At 41.0% G+C, this 18,287-nt stretch overlaps 1 protein-coding gene across 1 annotated transcript in view; it reads left to right on the forward strand.

The window, feature by feature from the left end:
• The window catches only part of LOC142029511 (neural-cadherin-like), a 56,380-nt gene extending 38,568 nt beyond the window's left edge, over nt 1-17,812 (forward strand). Inside the window, exons 19-33 of the mRNA XM_075024367.1 lie at nt 1,817-1,910; nt 2,694-2,878; nt 3,472-3,704; nt 4,713-4,990; nt 6,556-6,770; nt 7,041-7,168; nt 8,000-8,127; nt 8,256-8,388; nt 8,471-8,651; nt 11,502-11,668; nt 12,311-12,575; nt 13,369-13,549; nt 15,147-15,400; nt 16,322-16,476; nt 16,895-17,812. Of these exons, the coding sequence (XP_074880468.1) occupies nt 1,817-1,910; nt 2,694-2,878; nt 3,472-3,704; nt 4,713-4,990; nt 6,556-6,770; nt 7,041-7,168; nt 8,000-8,127; nt 8,256-8,388; nt 8,471-8,651; nt 11,502-11,668; nt 12,311-12,575; nt 13,369-13,549; nt 15,147-15,400; nt 16,322-16,476; nt 16,895-17,296 (2,999 nt within the window). The 3' untranslated portion in view covers nt 17,297-17,812. The remainder of the gene's footprint in view (nt 1-1,816; nt 1,911-2,693; nt 2,879-3,471; nt 3,705-4,712; nt 4,991-6,555; nt 6,771-7,040; nt 7,169-7,999; nt 8,128-8,255; nt 8,389-8,470; nt 8,652-11,501; nt 11,669-12,310; nt 12,576-13,368; nt 13,550-15,146; nt 15,401-16,321; nt 16,477-16,894) is intronic.
• Nucleotides 17,813-18,287: the final 475 nt, after the last annotated feature.

Consider the following 18,287-nt stretch of genomic DNA (forward strand, 5'->3'; position numbering starts at 1 on the left):
CTGTGTATCCTGTGGGTCAATAGCACGTTAAATAGATTGTCTATTCTGGGCACACTAGAAACTACTATGTAGATGCTGTTGACATTTATTTGTACTGAAATGTTGTTCTGCCTGTTGTGTGCTCACAACAGCAGCTTGTGTTCAGCTTATTGTAAAGTTGAAACCAAGTCTGGTTGCTATTTGCTGAGAAGCTCTGCTTGTAGCCTAAGTACCAGATCTTTTCATTAAGCCTGAATTCCCTTTTAGTTGCTTCTTTAAAGATTAAACTCATGTGTACTGTTAATTTCTGGGAAGGACTATTCAAGTCTTCAGATCTTTGGTTATTTAAAATATTAAGGAGACACAGAATCAGAAGGCTGCTATCATGTTTTATGTTACATTCATATGATGTGGCAGCCAAATACTAGGGCATCCTGTATACTGTCTCCTGCAAAATATCCAATGAATGTTGCCATAGTTGCAGGAGAGGTATAGTTTTCTCTCCTTTTTGCATGCAGTCCCTCAGTTGTCAGGGTTTGTGCTGTTCCCTTTCACAAGGTTGTCCTGGTTTCGGTTGGGATAGAGTTAATTTTCTTCTCAGTAGCTGGTACAGTGTGTTTTGGATTTAGTGTGAGAATAATGTTGATAACACACTGAAGTTTTAGTGGCTGCTAAGTAGTGCTTATCCTAAGTTAAGGATTTTTTAGTTTCCCATGCTTGGCCAGCAAGTAGGTGTACAAGAAGCTGGGAGGGATCATAGCCAGGACAGCTGACCCAAACTAGCCAAAGGGATATTCCATACCATAGAACGTCACGATCAGTATATAAAATGGGGGGAGTTGGCCAGGAGGAGCAGATTGCTGCTCGGGCATCAGTCAGCGGGTGGTGAGCAACTGCATTGTGCATCACTTGTCTTTTCTTGGGTTTTATTTTTTGTTTTATTTTATTATATTCCTTTTCATCATCATAATTATTAGTATTATTATTAGTATTACATTTTATTTTACTTTAGTTATTAAGTTGTTCTTATCTCAACCCACACGTTTTACCTTTTTTTTTTAATTCTCCTCCCCACCCCACTGGGAGGCAGGGGAGTGAACAAGCGGCTGTGTGGTGCCTAGTTGCTAGCTGGGCTTAAACCACAACAAAGGTGAAGTCCCACATTTTTTCCTCTTTTTTGTGATCCTTGATTCTTTACTCAGTAGATCTATGAATTCAGATACCTGTGGACCTTTCCTTCAGAAATAGCTTTTGTAAAACAAAAAAAATACTAATTTGTGAGCCTTGCTGAGAGGATGCAAAACCAGCAGAATACATGCTGCTTTCCATCTCACCCCAAAGTCTCACCATCTACCCAAAATAAGCCTGGTTACTGTATTTTGGACAGCCTCTCTATCTTGCTGTAATTTCCTCCAAATTGCTATTGTTTTTCGCCCTTTATAACCATGTCAGCATTTTGGTTGTTTATCCTGCCAAGCCACAATCCCTGTCTAAACCACTCTGTAAGTTGGTTGGATACTGCAGCCAAAATAGTGAAAATGAGTAATTCTGGATATCTCTTACATCTTTCCTCAGAGGTGGTTTTTCTTTTTTCCTTCCTATTGCTTTTCATTGCAGCCACCTGTTGAATTAAATCTATGTAGCCATACAGCAAACACCTGATAAGCAGGACAACATGTGGTATTTGCAAACTGGTGCACATCTTCGCTCAGGAACTATCACAACTATTTTTGTAGAGGTTTTAGACTTAAGACAAACTAGTAAAACTTGAATGACCAACCTGTTTGTGTATGTGTGACAGGTCCGACTGTGCCACTTATATGCTACATTGTTTTAGGTATCCTCCCCACAACTGTACTGGGCCAGGTCCATGCCCCTGATGATGACGATTGGGATCGCAAAATCTACCAATTTGAAGGGAAAACATCAAGGTATTTGGAGAGAAAAATGGGAGTTGGGTGAAATGTATGGAAAATTTGTCCACAGACAAAACCATAAAAAGTATTTAAACTGCCTTTTTTGAAAACAAGTGTGCAAAAGCATTTTGTTGGTTAGATGCTTGCGCGTAGCTCTCCAAAAGCCCTTCTGTATGGTAGGCTGCAGTAAATAACACTGCATGCCAAACCGGTCTGCTTCCCATTGCCTGATGGGGTAGAATACCATTCTGAATTCCTGTTCACAGTCATATCCATAATCAGTATCAGTGAGCCACTACAGAAAAAATACCCACTAACTTCCATCCTCCTTCAGCCAGGCTCCTGGAGAGCTGGTGTTTCCATGTCACCACTGATTTTAAGACCTTATTTGTGTTGGATGTATTCACACCAAGGTGTCTGGATTGTGACCAGGGTTGAGATGTACATGTGCCATTTGGAGGTTTTGACAGAGGTGTCACTCTCAATGAATGTATCTACACTAGGAGTTTGCACTGTTTCCAAAGTTATGACTACAGTAGCCTGAGTCTTCCCACTCAGTTAATATGGCATAGAAGCAGGAAGAAACATTCTTAATGTACTGGTGAAGAGTCATTAGGAGCCAACAGAAGGCAATGCAAAAAAGTTCTGTTCTGCTCTGTCCCTTCATGAGGGAGCACATCTGCTTTCTTTGATAGCTTTCCCAAAATAAAGTGGATCAGAAAAACCATCAGACGTGATAATTACTACTTAGCTTTTGAACTTCTCATAGCTTGTTCCTTGGCTTAACTCTTATTACAGGTACTTTATCCTTAATGATAACTCAGGTTTGCTGACTATTAAAGAAGGAACCCCACCAGGAACATACAACATAAGAGTTCGAGTCATTGACGGAGTCTGGCCAGATGTTGTCTCAACCGTAAAGGTTATAGTGAAGGAAATCAAAGATGATGCCCTCCATAATGCTGGTTCTATACGAATAAAAGGTAAGCAATGTGATGAGGTATACTGAAATCTACCTGTTTAACGTTACTGCTGTGTTACTTAGAATTCTAATGCTCTTAGACATGGGATGGGAGTTAACAGTTTTCTAGGTAAGGGTTTGAAAATGCATCTTTGTTTGCATGGTCCTCTGACACTGTGTGTGAAGGAGCATCTATGGAGAAAAAAGACAGCAAGAAATGCTTGTCTGATGCAGAATACAGACATGAAAGATTTCTACACCAACTTTTTAACAAAACAGCAATTTATATTTCAGAAAAAAACTTTATTTGAACATGTATCTGCTTGAAATTCACCAAATTGTTTCAATATTTGTGGAAAAGTAAAATCTTCTTAAACATGTTTCTGATTTAAAAGAACAAAACCAAGAAATTATTAAAAGTCAAAAAGCTTCAGAACACAAACCTTGATCAGAAGCCAGCATGGAAAATTTCAGAACCTAAAAATGAAAATACTCCTGAATTTGCAGTTCAGTCCATTTTCTGCAACCTTAATATTTATTCTGTGGTGGTCCTCTCTTTTATTGCTACAGCAGTTGCAAGATATGTGTTTGTCAGTTTTTTAACTTCTATTACAGATATCACTCCAGAGGAGTTCATATCCCAATCCCCTGAAAAACAGAGTAAATACTACCAGATGAAGAAGCTGCTTTCAGAAATTATATCAGTCCAACTGGAAAATGTTCACATTTTCAGTGTATTAAAAAGCCCAAGTCAAACCCAAGGGGTTGATGTTTGGTTTGCAGTTTATGGTCCACCTTATTATAAAGCAGAAAAACTTAATGGCAATGTAGCAGCCTCCAGAGCATGGGTAAGTACCCATACTACATATGAAACCACAGCATCTTCTCTTTGTGTCTATTCAGATAATATCCATTGCCTAGTGAATGCACATACTTAGAATGACTGAGGGCGTAATGTGTGAGAAAAATGGATAGTTTTAATCAGTAAAGTCAAACAGTCCTTTAGCACTTATACTAAAAGTTTCAAATACCAATGTTTTGAAAGCCAGCCTATTAATTATATTATATTAAGTCACTGAAACACCATGAGCTTTTAGGAATGTGAACATATTTTTCCTATTGAAAAGACTGTGAAACTCTGTATAAAGACTGTGTTTGGCTGTTGCCTTTCTACATGGTGTCTTAATGTTTCAATTTTTAGTCCTCTACAGAGAAATATTCTGTAGCTGAAACTCACAAACCAGTCAAAAGTTCCAACTTTCTGACTTAAGAGGACAAAGCAGTAAAATAACCACTCTCCAGTGGAAAACCAGGTTGGAAATGTGCATTGACAATTTAGTAAAGTTGCTGCCCCTCTTGCAAAAAAAGTATCGATAAGAGTTAAATGACTCGCTCTGTTGGAAATGTGTCTGTTGGTAGAGTTATGTTTAGAATCAGTGCTGCAGTACCAACTCACTCTTGCCAGAAAAGTTATTTTTTCATTGCCCAATGCCTGTCCACCCTTCCCAGTATTTTTAAGATAGAAGTCCAAATTAAAAATACAGCTCAGATGCTATGTAAATAATTCATCAGAACCATCAGTGATTAAAATTTGTCCACTCAGCTTATGATGAATATGACAATAATTTTGTCATCTAAGTGCTTACTCATGCTATAATTGATTTATACCAAAGCTTTGGCCTTAACAGATGCCAGGCTGAACTGCCTTTGGCTGGTTAGGGTGAGGTAGATGTTGGAAGGAAGTGGTACAGCAACCAGTTTTGAAAATAAATAAGACTTGGGCTTTTCGTTGCTCTCATTTGTGAGTTTCCTTTCTGTGGAAAAGTCAGATGAATGCAACTAATTGTTCTCCACAGCTGGAAAACATCTTAGATATAAATATCACCCAGATTGGCATTGATGAATGCGTGACTGCAAACTGCACTCATAGCAGCGGATGCCTCAGCAAGCATGAACAGAGTCGTGTGCCAACAATAACCACAGCTGGAAGCGTTTCGCTGGTGTCTGTGACGGTCCTGAATCATGCCCTGTGTGGCTGTGCAGCTCGGGAGAGTCCTCATCTCTCCTGCTCCTCATACCAGACAAACCCTTGTCTCAATGGTGGCACATGCGTGGATACTGACTTGGGCTACAGGTTGGTAAAGCTTTGTCTGCTTTGTCCAAACAAAATGCTTCTAGTTCAGTCTGTAGGAAGGACGACTGGAAGCTTGAGGAGGCATCATTGCATGTCTTCTCACTGTGGCAGATCTGAGTTTTGTTATGCTTCATGGACAGGTCTTGCAAACAAACCTCTATTTTCAGGTAAGTACTTAGGTTTGTCATAGTCTCGGGGAAAACCTTGGGAAGTTTGCAGGCTGCACTGGTTCCACGAATGCCACCCTGCAAAATGCTCTTATTTTGTGCAGCCTACCTTAATGCTGTTAAACGTTTTAATCACAGGCTCAGAATGAGCCTGGTCCCCTTCCAGAAGGCAAGCCTTAGGCATGTTTGCTTAAAAATGGTCATCCTAACATTGGAAAGCAGAAACAACTGGCCAGCCTCTTCTGAGCACCCTTGATAGGGGTGACTGGACTCAGACTGAAGCTGCAGAAACCCTGGTCATGGTAAAGATCCGAGTCTGACATTGCTGCTCAGATGTAATCAACCAGGGAAATTTTGCTGCCCAGAAACCCTTGGTAGGCTCTGCCACATATCATTTGCTCAAGTCTGAGGTTTCTTTGCTTCTGCTCCATTTTCAGTAGTTTTGTGAGTGATTTTTTTCTGCATCCTACCCCTGCCATTCTGCTCTCTGTAGGTATTAGCAATCTATGGGAAGCAGAAACTAAGAAAGAGGGGCCCAGCGGGTCTCTCTTCCTGTCCTCCTGCCCATTTCTGTTGCTCCTTTGGTTTCCCCCTTACAGGTTTTGTTATTGTCATGCTGTGATTACTCTTTTCTACAGAATCCCCAGAGTATTAAGGAAAAAAACCCAAGCATCTATTTTTGGTAGTGCAAAGGAAATAAACCAGCAAGTAGCTTGCAATAAGAGTGAAGATGTCAAGTTATACGACTGTCACACCTCTTCTCACTTTTTCTGGGTGATATTACCTTCCCAAACCCTTCTGGGGAGATTCCAGTTGGACACGAGGAAAATTTTTCACAATGAGAACAATCAGCTGTTGGAATAATCTCCCCAGGGAAGTGGTGGGTTCCCCAACATTGGACACTTTTAAGATTCAGCTAGACAGAGTGCTGAGCCATCTTGTCTAGACCACGCTTTTGCCAAGAAAATTTGGACCAGATGATCCTTGAGGTCCTTCCAGCCTGGTATTCTATGATTCTATGATTCCTTTGCTTTCCCTGTCAACATTATAAAGTCTTTAAACAAGCTGACAACTAAGCCTAGTGAAAAGTGGGTTCCTTTTTTTTGCTGAAGAGATTAGAGGTTTTCATGTGCTTTGTATATTACAACGGCTCCATCATTTATTCACAGAATATTCTTGCATAGACATATTTTCATTTAGAACTAAAGCTAAATTGTGTTTGTACAAACCAGTCAATAGGGAACATTTTTTGACATGAGCATTGCTAGTGCTTAACTTGCACTATGGCCTAGGCAACATGGGCTCCTGTGTTTAAAGTGGGGAATCCTGCTGTGGTAAGAGCCTTTCATGACTTCTGCTTGGATGGTGGATTTTTGCTTTTATTTATTTATTTAATAGATGCAAATGTTCTGCAAATTTCCATGGACCAGACTGCCAGCAGACAAAACACAGCTTCAGAGGCCACGGTTATGCCTGGTTCCCTCCTCTTAAGCCTTGCTTTGAGAGCCGCATCTCCTTAGAGTTTATCACTGAAGTCGCCGATGGCCTTCTGCTGTACCATGGACCAGTGGCACGAGGGCAGCCTGGAGAACGGGAAGATTTCCTGGCTTTAGGTTAGCACCTTAAAGAGTATTCATTCTTTGTGCTTGTGTGAAGGTGAGATTCTACTTACAGTTGATAGGGTTTTTAAAAAAAAATGTTGAGAAAGCTGAACAATTTGCCTGTGTGCCCAGTTTGTATCCTGTGTCACTGTGTTAGAAGCTGGATTATTTTAAGCTGTCTAAAGAACTCCTCCAATTAAAATCTAACTGCAGCAGTCGTTTCAACTGAGTTTGAGTGGGAACATGGTTAATGCATATCCAATAAGAGTCTCTCCTTTGCAGAGCTCTCTGGTGGTGTCCCGTCGCTGACTGTGAGCCACAGCTCTGGTGAGCTTTTCCTGCAGCTGTCACGAAAAGTTAATGTTGCAGATCGCCGATGGCACAATATTAAAATTGTAAATGATGGAAAGGCAAGTGTAAATATGGACAATCCTGTGGAAGTGTTAATTCATGTACTTAGTTATTCCTTCCAAATTCTTCCTTCTGTAGAGCTCTTCTATCAATCTGTCTTTTGTCATCTCTGCAACAGCAGGGATTGAAGTTTGTCAGCTCAGACGTCCCCTTAGTCTTGAAGCAATAAAGCAGAACAGGGCCTGGAGAAGCCCAATCCAATTTTGAAACTGGCCCTGCTATTTTCTTTGTTTAATGATCCTATCTATCAGTTAGACTACAGAGCTGTGATAATCCAGAGGCTAAATTCTTCCTGGACTGATGGAGTAAAATATTCTTAATTTCTCTCAGCAGGAAACCTTGCCCCACCAAGTGACTTTAAACACGCAGCACAAAGGACATAGATATGCATTTGTGTAAGGGGAACATCTTGCTGATGTAACACTGGTGAATGCATCTGCTAGGATCCCCCTTCCTCTCCTGCATAAGACAAGCTGGGGGGCATGCCAGGATCTGGGATGGGGAGCCTGGCAGACCGTCTGCTCTGCTAGATTGTCTCTCTGGGTTTTGATTTGGCAGAAAACTCCAAGAAAATCCCATCTTCCCTCTGTCATGTCAGTGACTTGGCATGGTCATGGTAGAGTCAGATCTTTCTTTTGTGTGGCTCCTTAGTTATACGCCACATGCAATAACCTTCCAGATTAGTATGAGGAAGTGTTTTATTATTTTAATAAAGTTTCCTGCACTGTAATTGCTAGTTACTTCCCCCTTCTGCTAAGTGAAAGAAAATGTGTAATTAAAATATATGCACATCTCTGGATGCAACTGTTTTAAATAATGCCTTTCTCTAGAAAGTGAAGCTGATTCTTGACCACTGCGTGAATGTCTCAGTTGGAGACAATGACAGTGTCATTAAGAAGATCTCCCAAATGGATCTGTCTGCCTGTGAAGCCTCCGGAGAGACTGTGGGATCTCAAAGGTAAAAAAAACCCAAGAAATGGAAATACAATTACTCAAAAGAGCTAAGCAAAAAGAGGGGAGAAAGTATCAGCCAAGTTGCCGTATTTTGCATGCCACTAATTCTTTCTTTCCCTTCCTTCCCTTCAGCATGGGTAGGCTCTTCAGTGGCCATCAGCCCCTGCAGCTGGGTGGAGTTAAGAAGACTGTGCCTTACCACAATTCACAAAGGCACTTCAGAGGGTTTGTTGGCTGCATACGCAATGTCGTTGTTGATAGTAAGGTACAGCTACTAAGACCAGTCTTGGGTTTGCTGCTGTTAACTGTAGACACCTGATGTGATGCTTCTCTTTGTCCTTTTCCAGGTCTACGATTTAGAGCACCCTGCGGAGTCCTTGAACAGCGCTCCCGGCTGTGTCCCTATGGATGAAATGTGTCAGAGTGGTGGGATGGCCTCCTGTGGCGCCCATGGCAAGTGTGTTGGTGGCTGGGATTTCTTTCGCTGTGACTGTTCCCCAGGATATGCTGGACCAGTGTGTGAAAAAGGTACTGCAAGTTCTAGGAAGAAATTCATGGTGAGGATCTGTGGGAGCAGCATCAAACATAATGCTCTAAATTTGCCACGACTTTGAACTGAGTAGCCTAGTAAGACCATGCTGTGTGCTGGGAGTGATTTAGATCTGCAGCAATGTAAAGATCCTTCTAACTCTTGTTGAATAAAGATAATGTCACAGATGAGGGTCTTGTTGAGACCTGCTTTAATTTGTGGGGGAGGCAAGTGGTCAGATGGGTTGTTTTGTCCTTTTCATCACAGCATCTTATTTCTCAGTGGTGAAAGATGAAACTTTCTGCATTGTGCCTTCTTCCTCTGATCATACTGATCACAAAACGTAGTTTAATGAACATGGTACTATTTGTCATCTTGCAGCAGTTATAAGAGTGATGAGGTTCTCTCTGCAAAACCTGGGGGACCTCAGGTCCTCAAGTCCTCAGGCCCAATTTTCCATCTGTAAAATGCAGATAATTCTATTTGCCTCTGTCACTGGAATGAATTGAAGATTGTGCAATGCCCCTAGACCACAGCAGTGGGTGCATGTGGGGACATAATATCAGGCTGGCGCCAGCAAATGTGTTATCCTATACAAAACCAGCATGAAACATGTATCAGAGAACAAAGGCATGCAAGGGTGGATAATGATAACCTCAGAGACATAGTAAGAAAGTGCAAAATCTTAACACAATTTAAAAATTTAGGAAATAAATTATTTAACTTCCAGTAGCCCACAGTCATGTCCAGGGTACAGGGGACAAACACTTGAACTTGGCTCTGTCCTCCCTATCTTAATCCCTTCAGCAGCCATTTCTCTGAAGCAGAAATCAGAAGTGAGTTACAGGTGTTTATTGGGACTTTTTCTGCCCTGTGTCTGCCTTCTCCCTCTACATACAAGGTACAAATGATGGGATTGATCATAACAGTCTATAATGAGCACCAGTGCCCCATAACTTTGGGGGCTTTGTGTAGTGTTGGAAGAGACTTAGCCCCCTCAGTCCTGTAGTTTGAAGGAGCTACAGGTGAGGATGAGCAGCAGTGAGCAGTTGGGAAGGAGCACAGGTGAGGTAGTGTTGAGTCAATGTGCTGTGATTAATAGACAGGACTGGTGATGTATTACACACATCCTTTCAGCTCAGTGTGCTTACTTTTCTTTCTTGTGTACAGAACAATAATAAAGCCAGACCCTCTCTTCCTTTCTGCATCTGCCACACAAGACTTAAAAGATGTGACAGTAAATTGCTCAGCGGAAGCTCTGTCTGTCCAGTGGGGTGAGGACTGGAATCGTAATTGGCACGCTCTAGGCCTGAAGCCTTCACTGTTTAATGTGTTTATAATGACCACAGAAATGGTTAATATAGTTCAGTTATTTGTATTAATGTTTTGCAGACAGATGATACTGGTTTATAAACATCTGCCTAGCTTTATATCTTATTCTGTTTTGCATCATCTTGGAATGCTGGTTCACAAGCCCAACTGCTGTATTGGCTCCTACCCTTCACCACTGTGGGACAAACCAAATGCTCAGAAAGTAATTACTCGAAATCCATAAGTCACATCCGAATGTAATAGGAAAACTTTGGTTCCAGCTTCTTCTAATATATTGGGCTGCAAAATGCTGGTGTTCAGCTGGTAATTTATGAACGGCTGAGCTGTGCTCGCAGCAAGGAACAGACAGCTGGGGACAGGAGTCACTGCAGTGTCCCAAGAAAAGCCATCCCTGCTCATCAGTTAGAGCCTGTAGCTGCAGAGATGGTGAACAAGAGACGACAGTGGGTTACGAAGAATAATATGAGGGGAATAAGCTAGAGGATAAAAGAAAACATGCTTGAAGAAAGAAAAGAAAGAGGAGAAACAGTGAAAGGAAACGAGAGTGCAGAAATGAAGTCTCTTGATCATTTGATATTTCATGTCCTGGGAACCAGACTAAATGCCCCAGGATGAGCTGGGTACTCTCTGGATTTCTACTTGTGTGACACTGACCTCAGATTAGCCATTGCTGACCCAGCATTCTTCCTGTCTAGTAACTAACTTGGACTATGTCTTTATTTGGTAAGAGGAAACTTCTTTTTTCAACTAAGCTGTGCCCAGAACAAGGAAATCTAGGATTGCTGTCAGGTAGTGAGACTAGAATGGGTGCCTGCTGCCTTAGAGCACCAGGGTCTGAGTGTTTTAGTGGGTTTTGATTTCCATGGAAGTGTGCAGTGCAACTTCATCAAACTCTCTGCTGGGCAATTCTCAGATAGATTCCCCAGAATGATGGGGAAAGAATTAACTTCAGTGCATTTTCTCTAGTTAAAATAATAAACACTGGCTTAATCTCTCTTTGCAATTAAAAAAAAAACCACATGACTTTGCCTGCCCTGAGGTTTTCTCTTGTGCCAAATGAAATGGGAAGTAAAGTGCATATTTTCTAACAGTGAGGTTACTAACCACAGGACTAAGCTACTGAAAGAAACATTAGATTATCTTTTTTTTTTTTTTTTTTTGTCTTCAGATCAATAACAACTATTTTACTGGAAGATATGTTTCAGATCTTAAAAAAAAAGTTATTGGGCTCAGTGTAGGTGTGATTGGGTAGAACATGTTGCTTGTGACAGGCAGAATGTTAGAGACAGTATCTAATTGTCCCTTTCCTGCCTAAATTCTATATCCTTGATTTGTTCTTTTTCCCTTAATTCCCTTGGCAGAGAGGGGATGCTTTCCATGATGCTTCATTACGTTGCCAAAGTTTCTTAAGAATTCAAACTCTGACATTCAGAACTGGTTAATTCTCGAGCAGTAGAGATCTGAAGGAGCAGTAATTTCTCAGATTTTCACTTTGGTTTTGTGTATGTTGTGCTTAGTTCTTCCAGAATGGGCTTTTGGAAGGGACAGTTGGATCCATTATGAGCTGAGAAGCATCCTCAGCACTCACAGCACTCAGATTCAGCTGATGGTCCGCACCCGTATCTCCCACAGCACCCTTCTCAGCTTGTCCTCTGCAGATGGGAATGGATACATCCAACTGGAGGTGAGCAGTCCAAAAGCCATTCTGCTTCAGCGCTCTTAATTTGTCATGGAGTACCCTAGTAAGAGAAAAAGATGCAGTTTCTGATTAAGGACACCTATTCTGTAATGTAATAAAGAGCAAGAATTTTCCACATGAGGGTAACTACTCTCATTTGTGTTGTCCTTCTCAGTATTACCCTTTCATAGCATAGATTCTAGTTGTTTCACTGCCAGCAAAATGTACAGGTGAGTGCATGTGATACACATGAATGGGGAAGATTGTTTTGTCCTGTTTGCCTTTTCCCTTTGCTTCTATCTGTCTCTGGCTATAATACTTGTCTCTACATTTTTGTTGCTGCTGCAAAAACCTGTCTGGATTATATTAGCTAGACAGAGGCTAATTATTCCAGTTGTAACAGGAGGGTCAGCTGGGAAGACTGATAAAAAGGTTCATGTGAGTTAGAAGAGTGGCCCATAAAGAAAAGAGTTGATAATTCCTGGAACTGTAGTTTTCCTGTGGTAATTTTTATCCAGGAATAAAGCACTTAAAAATAAGAGTGCCATTTCCATTTTAAAAACTGGGGTCCATTTCCTGAGGCATGACTGTGTAATAACATTTAGAAGTGCATTTCTGTTATTAAAGATATTCATCATCTTCCTCTAGGTGGTTGAGGGTTTCTTTAGCGTTAACTTCAGCTTGGGGGACAAAAATCATTCTCTGAGAATGAGGACATTACGTATAAACAATGGCCAGTGGGTTCTTCTGACCATGGAGCGCTACAACAATGAGTTTACCCTGCGCGTTAACAGTGGTGGAGGTGATCAAGAAGTGACCTCTGTCTTGGGTACAAATAGATGGTTTGAAATGGATTGGACAAGCATTGTGCTAGGAAACCACCTTCCCAATCATTCAGAGAGTGATTTCCAAGGTAAGTGATATGATGGGTTCCTAAAAGGAGGGAATTAAAATCTAAAAGTGGCATCTTTGAGTGTATTGGAGAGTCTAAAACCCAGGTAAGAATTCCCATGAAGACTGCTATGCCCATGAAATAATACCACCTCCTCTTCTAGGGAATTAAAAGCCAATGTTCTGCTCTCTGTTTGCCATTGTATCCTAGTGAAGATGTGAGATTTCCTGTAGATATGAAAAAACGGCACTTCAGATTTTTACTTCCCTTGCCAAAGGCCCCAAGCAGAGAACTCATGCTGCAATCTTCACTCCCCTTTTGCCTTGGAAGGGTTTAAGGAACAGACACAACACCTCCTGGTAGGAGGAGAAGGATTTGCAAGGCAGTTCATAGTGCTGTCTCCATTTCCTGGGGTGGGGTGCTGGGACTTTGAGATTGTGGCTCAACAAGAAGACAGCTTTTTCCATTCTGTTGTTTCTCATTCAGCCCCACTTATAAGATTATATTTTAAATCTAGATTAATTTTGTGGAGCTGTTCTGGTTCATAGCACAGTTCTGCTAAACTGATGCATTGGTACAGCCAAGCTGTCCTGGAAAAGCATTGTTGATCTGTAGATGGGCCAGAGCACATAGGCACATGTCCTGTAGCTCTTCTAAAATAAACCTGATAAGCAGTATAATGAACTTTTTTAAAAATGTTTTAAGTTTTCTACAATGCTGTAAGGTCTCCTGCATATGTGTTGGGGGCAAGGTTTGAGGTGGGGAAGTTGCTGACTCAATGTATTTCTCTGTATACTCCCCTGCTTTGATACAGGTTGTATGCGTGATGTCCAGCTGAATGGTCAGCCGCTTCTCGTGGAAGGCAAAAGCACAGAGTTTGGCTTAATTCTGAGGCGGCAAGGTGTCACGATGGGATGTCATTCTAGTGCCTGCAGCAGCCAGCCCTGTTACAGCCCTTTCCTTTGTGTAGACCTGTGGAGAAAATATGAGTGCCGGTACATTAAGCTTTTGTTTTCATACAGGGGTGGTTGGGAAGTGTAGCGTTCACCGCATATCAAGGTGCCACGATTAGATCACTGATCAACCCCCCAGACCAGGGAAAGAGACAGATAACACACACAGTGTGAGCGCCAACTTCCGCCTTTTATTGTGCAGTTAATTCCTTTTATACTAACAAGGGGAGGTGGGGTTACAGGTACATCGCAAGGCTGCGACTAACCCTCTAACTTTCCATGACATCGCGTGATCTTCTGAACGCCGAACCCTACAGGGAAGCTCTTTCTTTCCACCTTAGTTCAGGCAATTTGCTTCTAACAGTGAAAATCCCTGCTGCTGCTGGCCAGAGAGGGGCATCCCAAGGACAAATCCTCCTCTCCATCCCATCTCCCATCATGGACCACATTTGCCTTTTCCTGCAAGTCTGATACAGAACCTATTTACTCCATCATTTTTTCCATGGTGAGAAGATCACAGGCCAGTGAGGAAGTGAAACGCCCTTTGATAAAAGGTGGATTGCAAAAGCTTTGCTCTCTCCTCTGTGTGAAAATATATATATTCTTATATAGCATATATAGTGCATGTATATATACATGTATAAATACACATTGCATATACAATATATATTTACTTATATTTTTTGTAAAGAAGTTGAAATTAATCATACTTTCTATGAAACAATAAGACTTTCAAAATTAGACTGTCACAAAACTGGATTCTAAAATTGGCTGCCCAGGGTCAGAACCAAAGTCTACCAGCTGGTGTCCTACACAGTTAGTTCCTTGGAGAAGATCCACTCTTTAAAGAAAATTTTCAAAATTTGTATTAAAATATGCAAATCAAAATATAGGCATTTCTGTTAACAAACCCAAACATACATATGTGCAGGACTGGGAGAAAGAGCCACTGGAATTCTTTCAATTCAGCCAAAATTTGGCACTTCTGAGGCCTGGTGATTCATTGCTGAAAAAAGCTGCGAGATGGTCTTAAGCGTGCCTTAGGACACTCTTTTCTTTGGTCTACTTGTGAAAGCACAATATGAAGGCTCTTCCATTTATTCACTAGTATTTCTTCTTTGGACTGCAGAAAGCAGGTCTGTGCCCTCACAGTATTCCTCCATGGCCTCTCCAATTACATATCAGAAGAAATCGCTTTCTCTGCAGTCCTAAAAGACAAGATGGGTCATTCTGAGGAGGTCAATGACATCTCTCCCAAAGGTCCAAGTGAACATTACAAAGCTTATACTAAGTGCTTGCTAGCCCTTTTCCCATTCCATTTCTTTCTAGGGGTTTTGAACACATCTGTAGAAAAAGGGTTAGTCTGTTCAGAAGCTGATGGATCCCTTTTTTAAGGAAGGAATGAAGCTCTTCTGCATATCTCTGGATAGGGAAAGCAGAACATATGTTCATGTTTTCATAAGCCTACTAGCTCACTATGTTAGACTTTACATGTATTTCATACTCTCAGTGTGGATTTGTGGTCTGCTTGAAAAGACTTTAGTTATCAGCTTTAAAGAAATAGTAACAAACTTTGCACAAGACAACACCACCAGGTGCTTTGCTTACCTAAAAGATATCTTCTGCTTTGGTTGTTCAGGTGTCCAGCTGGGAAAGTAGAAGTGACTGACAACCTTACAGGGCTCAGACACTGTACCTCATCACCTTGTGGACACTGGACCTGTAGGAATGGCGGTACCTGTGTGGCTCAATCCCAAGACAAGACTATCTGCCAGTGCCCTGAAGGTTACAAGGGAAGATGGTGTGAAATCAGCCAGGTGAAGGCTGGAAGACCCGTTGGACTCAGCTCTGGCTCTATTCTGGCGATCAGCATGTGCCTCCTTGTCTTCCTAGGTAGGAACACAAGTCCCTTTTTTCTTTCTTTTTAATCTTGTACCTTGCTCCATTGAATCAAGTCTACTTTACCCTTGGATGTTGTGATCAGTGTTTCACTTTTTCTGGAGATCACCAGTTGAGAGTTCATTTGAGGATGCTAAGAGACAGGCATCAGCACATTGTTACAGTTCAGTTGCTTTGAAGCCAGTTCAAGCAAATTTAGGACTTCTCTCTTTCAGAATCACTTATTTTCAGTCCTTCTTAAGTAAGAGCTTTCCATCTGTGTGTGCAAATCTGTGTGCAGCCACAACCATCTGAAACTCTCACCTGCCCTGAGCCCTTACATTTGTAATAGGTAGGATCTACAGCTAGTACCTGCTGTTCATGTATTAGGAAGGAAGAGATCTTTCTCTAGAAAGTTTATGACCTTGACAGGCAAGCCTCCTTAAGAGTGTGGGGCAAAAAGAGATGTTCACAGTGTGTCCAGTTTCAGTCGCACTTTGGCTGAAAAGTTAATAACACCATAAAACTGTTTTCCTATTGATAAATTGCATACACGTCTCAGAATAGTAGAGACTCCATGATTATATTACACTTGTAACCTTCATTAAAACAGTGTTTTACTTACTTTGGGTATCTTATTTACTCAGGATTGGTGAAAGGCCAGAGATTGGCCAAAATGCCTTCTATTTAAATGGATCCCTTTAGGTAAGTAAAATACCCTTTTAATGAAGTCTATGATGTAATATACATAGATGATTCTTTACATTCCTGAATATAAGTTGTTTATATATTAACAATTACGCATTTCTTACCTGGGAATTTGATTGTCAAATTAAGAGTTGATTTAATGTCTCAGAAGTCATATATCTACTTGTTTATCATGCATCATACTTTGTCATAAGTCACATAACAAATATGTGTCTTTATTTCTTCCAGCACTCTTGGTCTCCTACACGGTGTGGAGTCAGTGGGGAAGTTCAGGGTTTCGGAAAGGAGGAATTTACCACATTCCTGAAGAGCGTGAAAGTTGGGAGGATGTTAGAGAAAATGTCTTCAATTACAATGAAGAAGGAGGTGGAGAACGTGACCAGGTATGATGCAACTTCAATCCAGTCTTTGCAAATCTAACCTCTCCTCACCTTCCTTTCCCAGACCTTTTATTTAACTTACTGTCCTTTCCAATTGGCTTTTTTTTTAAAAAAAAAAAAACAAAACCCTGAAGTACTCTTGAGTGGGAGGCTTCTATTTCAACCCATTCTGTACCTTTCGCGATGCTGGTCATCTGTGGCCACCTTTGAGGGGGCTGCTCTGTGTATGGCATTCTTGCTTTAGCTGAACACTATCATTACGCAAGGGGATTTGGTATGATCTGAACTAGGTCCTCTCTTTTCTTCAGTTTGTAGAAAACGCAGAATCCAGTTTGTGTTGCATGGAATTTTAAAACATTTTTTTTGAACCTGTTTCCTTTTTTGTTGTTTCCCTCTGATATTTGCATTCTTTTTTTTCCAGAATGCTTATGATATAGCTGAACTGAAGAAACCTCTCCATACCATTCCCCACTTCTCCTTGAGGGCAGCTGCTCCACACTCCAGGACACCCACTGGCCAAAAAAGAGACTCACTCCCAAAACATGCACATCAAAACCAATCAACATCAGCTGTTACCAGCATCCCAGACTTCAAGGAATATGTTTCTCAAATCATCTGGGATGCAGACAATGATCTACAGAGTCTTCCAGCTGACACTGTTCATTTTTACTGCTTAGAAGGGCAATGCTCTCTAGCAGGGAGCCTTAGTTCCTTAGACTCCACTAGTGGCGATGAAGATCTAAATTATGATTGCCTCCAAGAATGGGGGTCAAAGTTCGACAAGCTTAAAGAACTCTATAAGGTCTCAAATGAACATTTATAACCAGAGTTAAAGGAACTTGACACATTACCATGACATATGGACACTACTTTTAAAAATGCCCTTTTTTATATATAAGGTACATCAAGTAACTTACTTGATGCAAGTTTTTAGTTACAGTAGTATAATATACTCAGTTTTCCCAGGAGTGATAATCTGAATGGTCTTTTTATATGCACTGTACAGTTATTTAATGGTAGAAGTGCAAAGACTTCTAAAGCATGAATTTTCTTGAAAACTTTGGAATGTAGGATTTGCATAGAATAGCATTATAATATCCCTTTTTATTTGTGTAGACCACAGTGACTTACTGGAATTATCCTGGATGCGAGAACTTGAATTATTTTCTCCCTAGTATTAATATGAATCCTATCAGGTGGGTAACAATGGGTATGGCATTTTTTTTTTAATTGCATTCATTTTAGACTGTGAAATAATTATTTAAATGTTAAATATAAAACATTTAAAATTCCTGGGTTTCTTGTCAGCTTTTGTCTTACCCTCCTAAACCGTAATCTCCCCTGACATCACACACACCACCTCACCCACTGTTACAGGCTGCCCAACTGTGGGAGACTTTTTCTGCCTGACCATTTTTCTAATAACCCGTAAAGAGGGGAAAAGAGTGGAAAGATCCTAGCTGTAAATAGTGCTTTGCTAGTGTGACAATTTTACACTCTTAAAAGCAGTTTTAAGACCTGGGCAAAGTTTCTATTCAGTAAGCTTTTATTTCCAACTTTGCTTTTCACGTGGAACCCTTCTTCAGAGTCTGCAGCGGGAAAACAGAAGAGCTGATAGCAGGTATGAAGAGAAGCTAAAAGGCCATCCAGGCAAAAGTTGGAACTGAACTCTTTCAATCAGGACAGTCATTGTGAAAATTGGGATCCTCAAAACAGAAATCATGGGAAACCTACCCTGTTCCCCTTTGCCTCCTCCCACTCCCCCCAAAAGGACTGTGGTTTGAGCATGAAAAGGGAGTCAGGAGCTTCTGAAA

The sequence above is a fragment of the Buteo buteo genome, chromosome 3 (assembly GCF_964188355.1).
Source record: "Buteo buteo chromosome 3, bButBut1.hap1.1, whole genome shotgun sequence".
Taxonomy (NCBI): domain Eukaryota; kingdom Metazoa; phylum Chordata; class Aves; order Accipitriformes; family Accipitridae; genus Buteo; species Buteo buteo.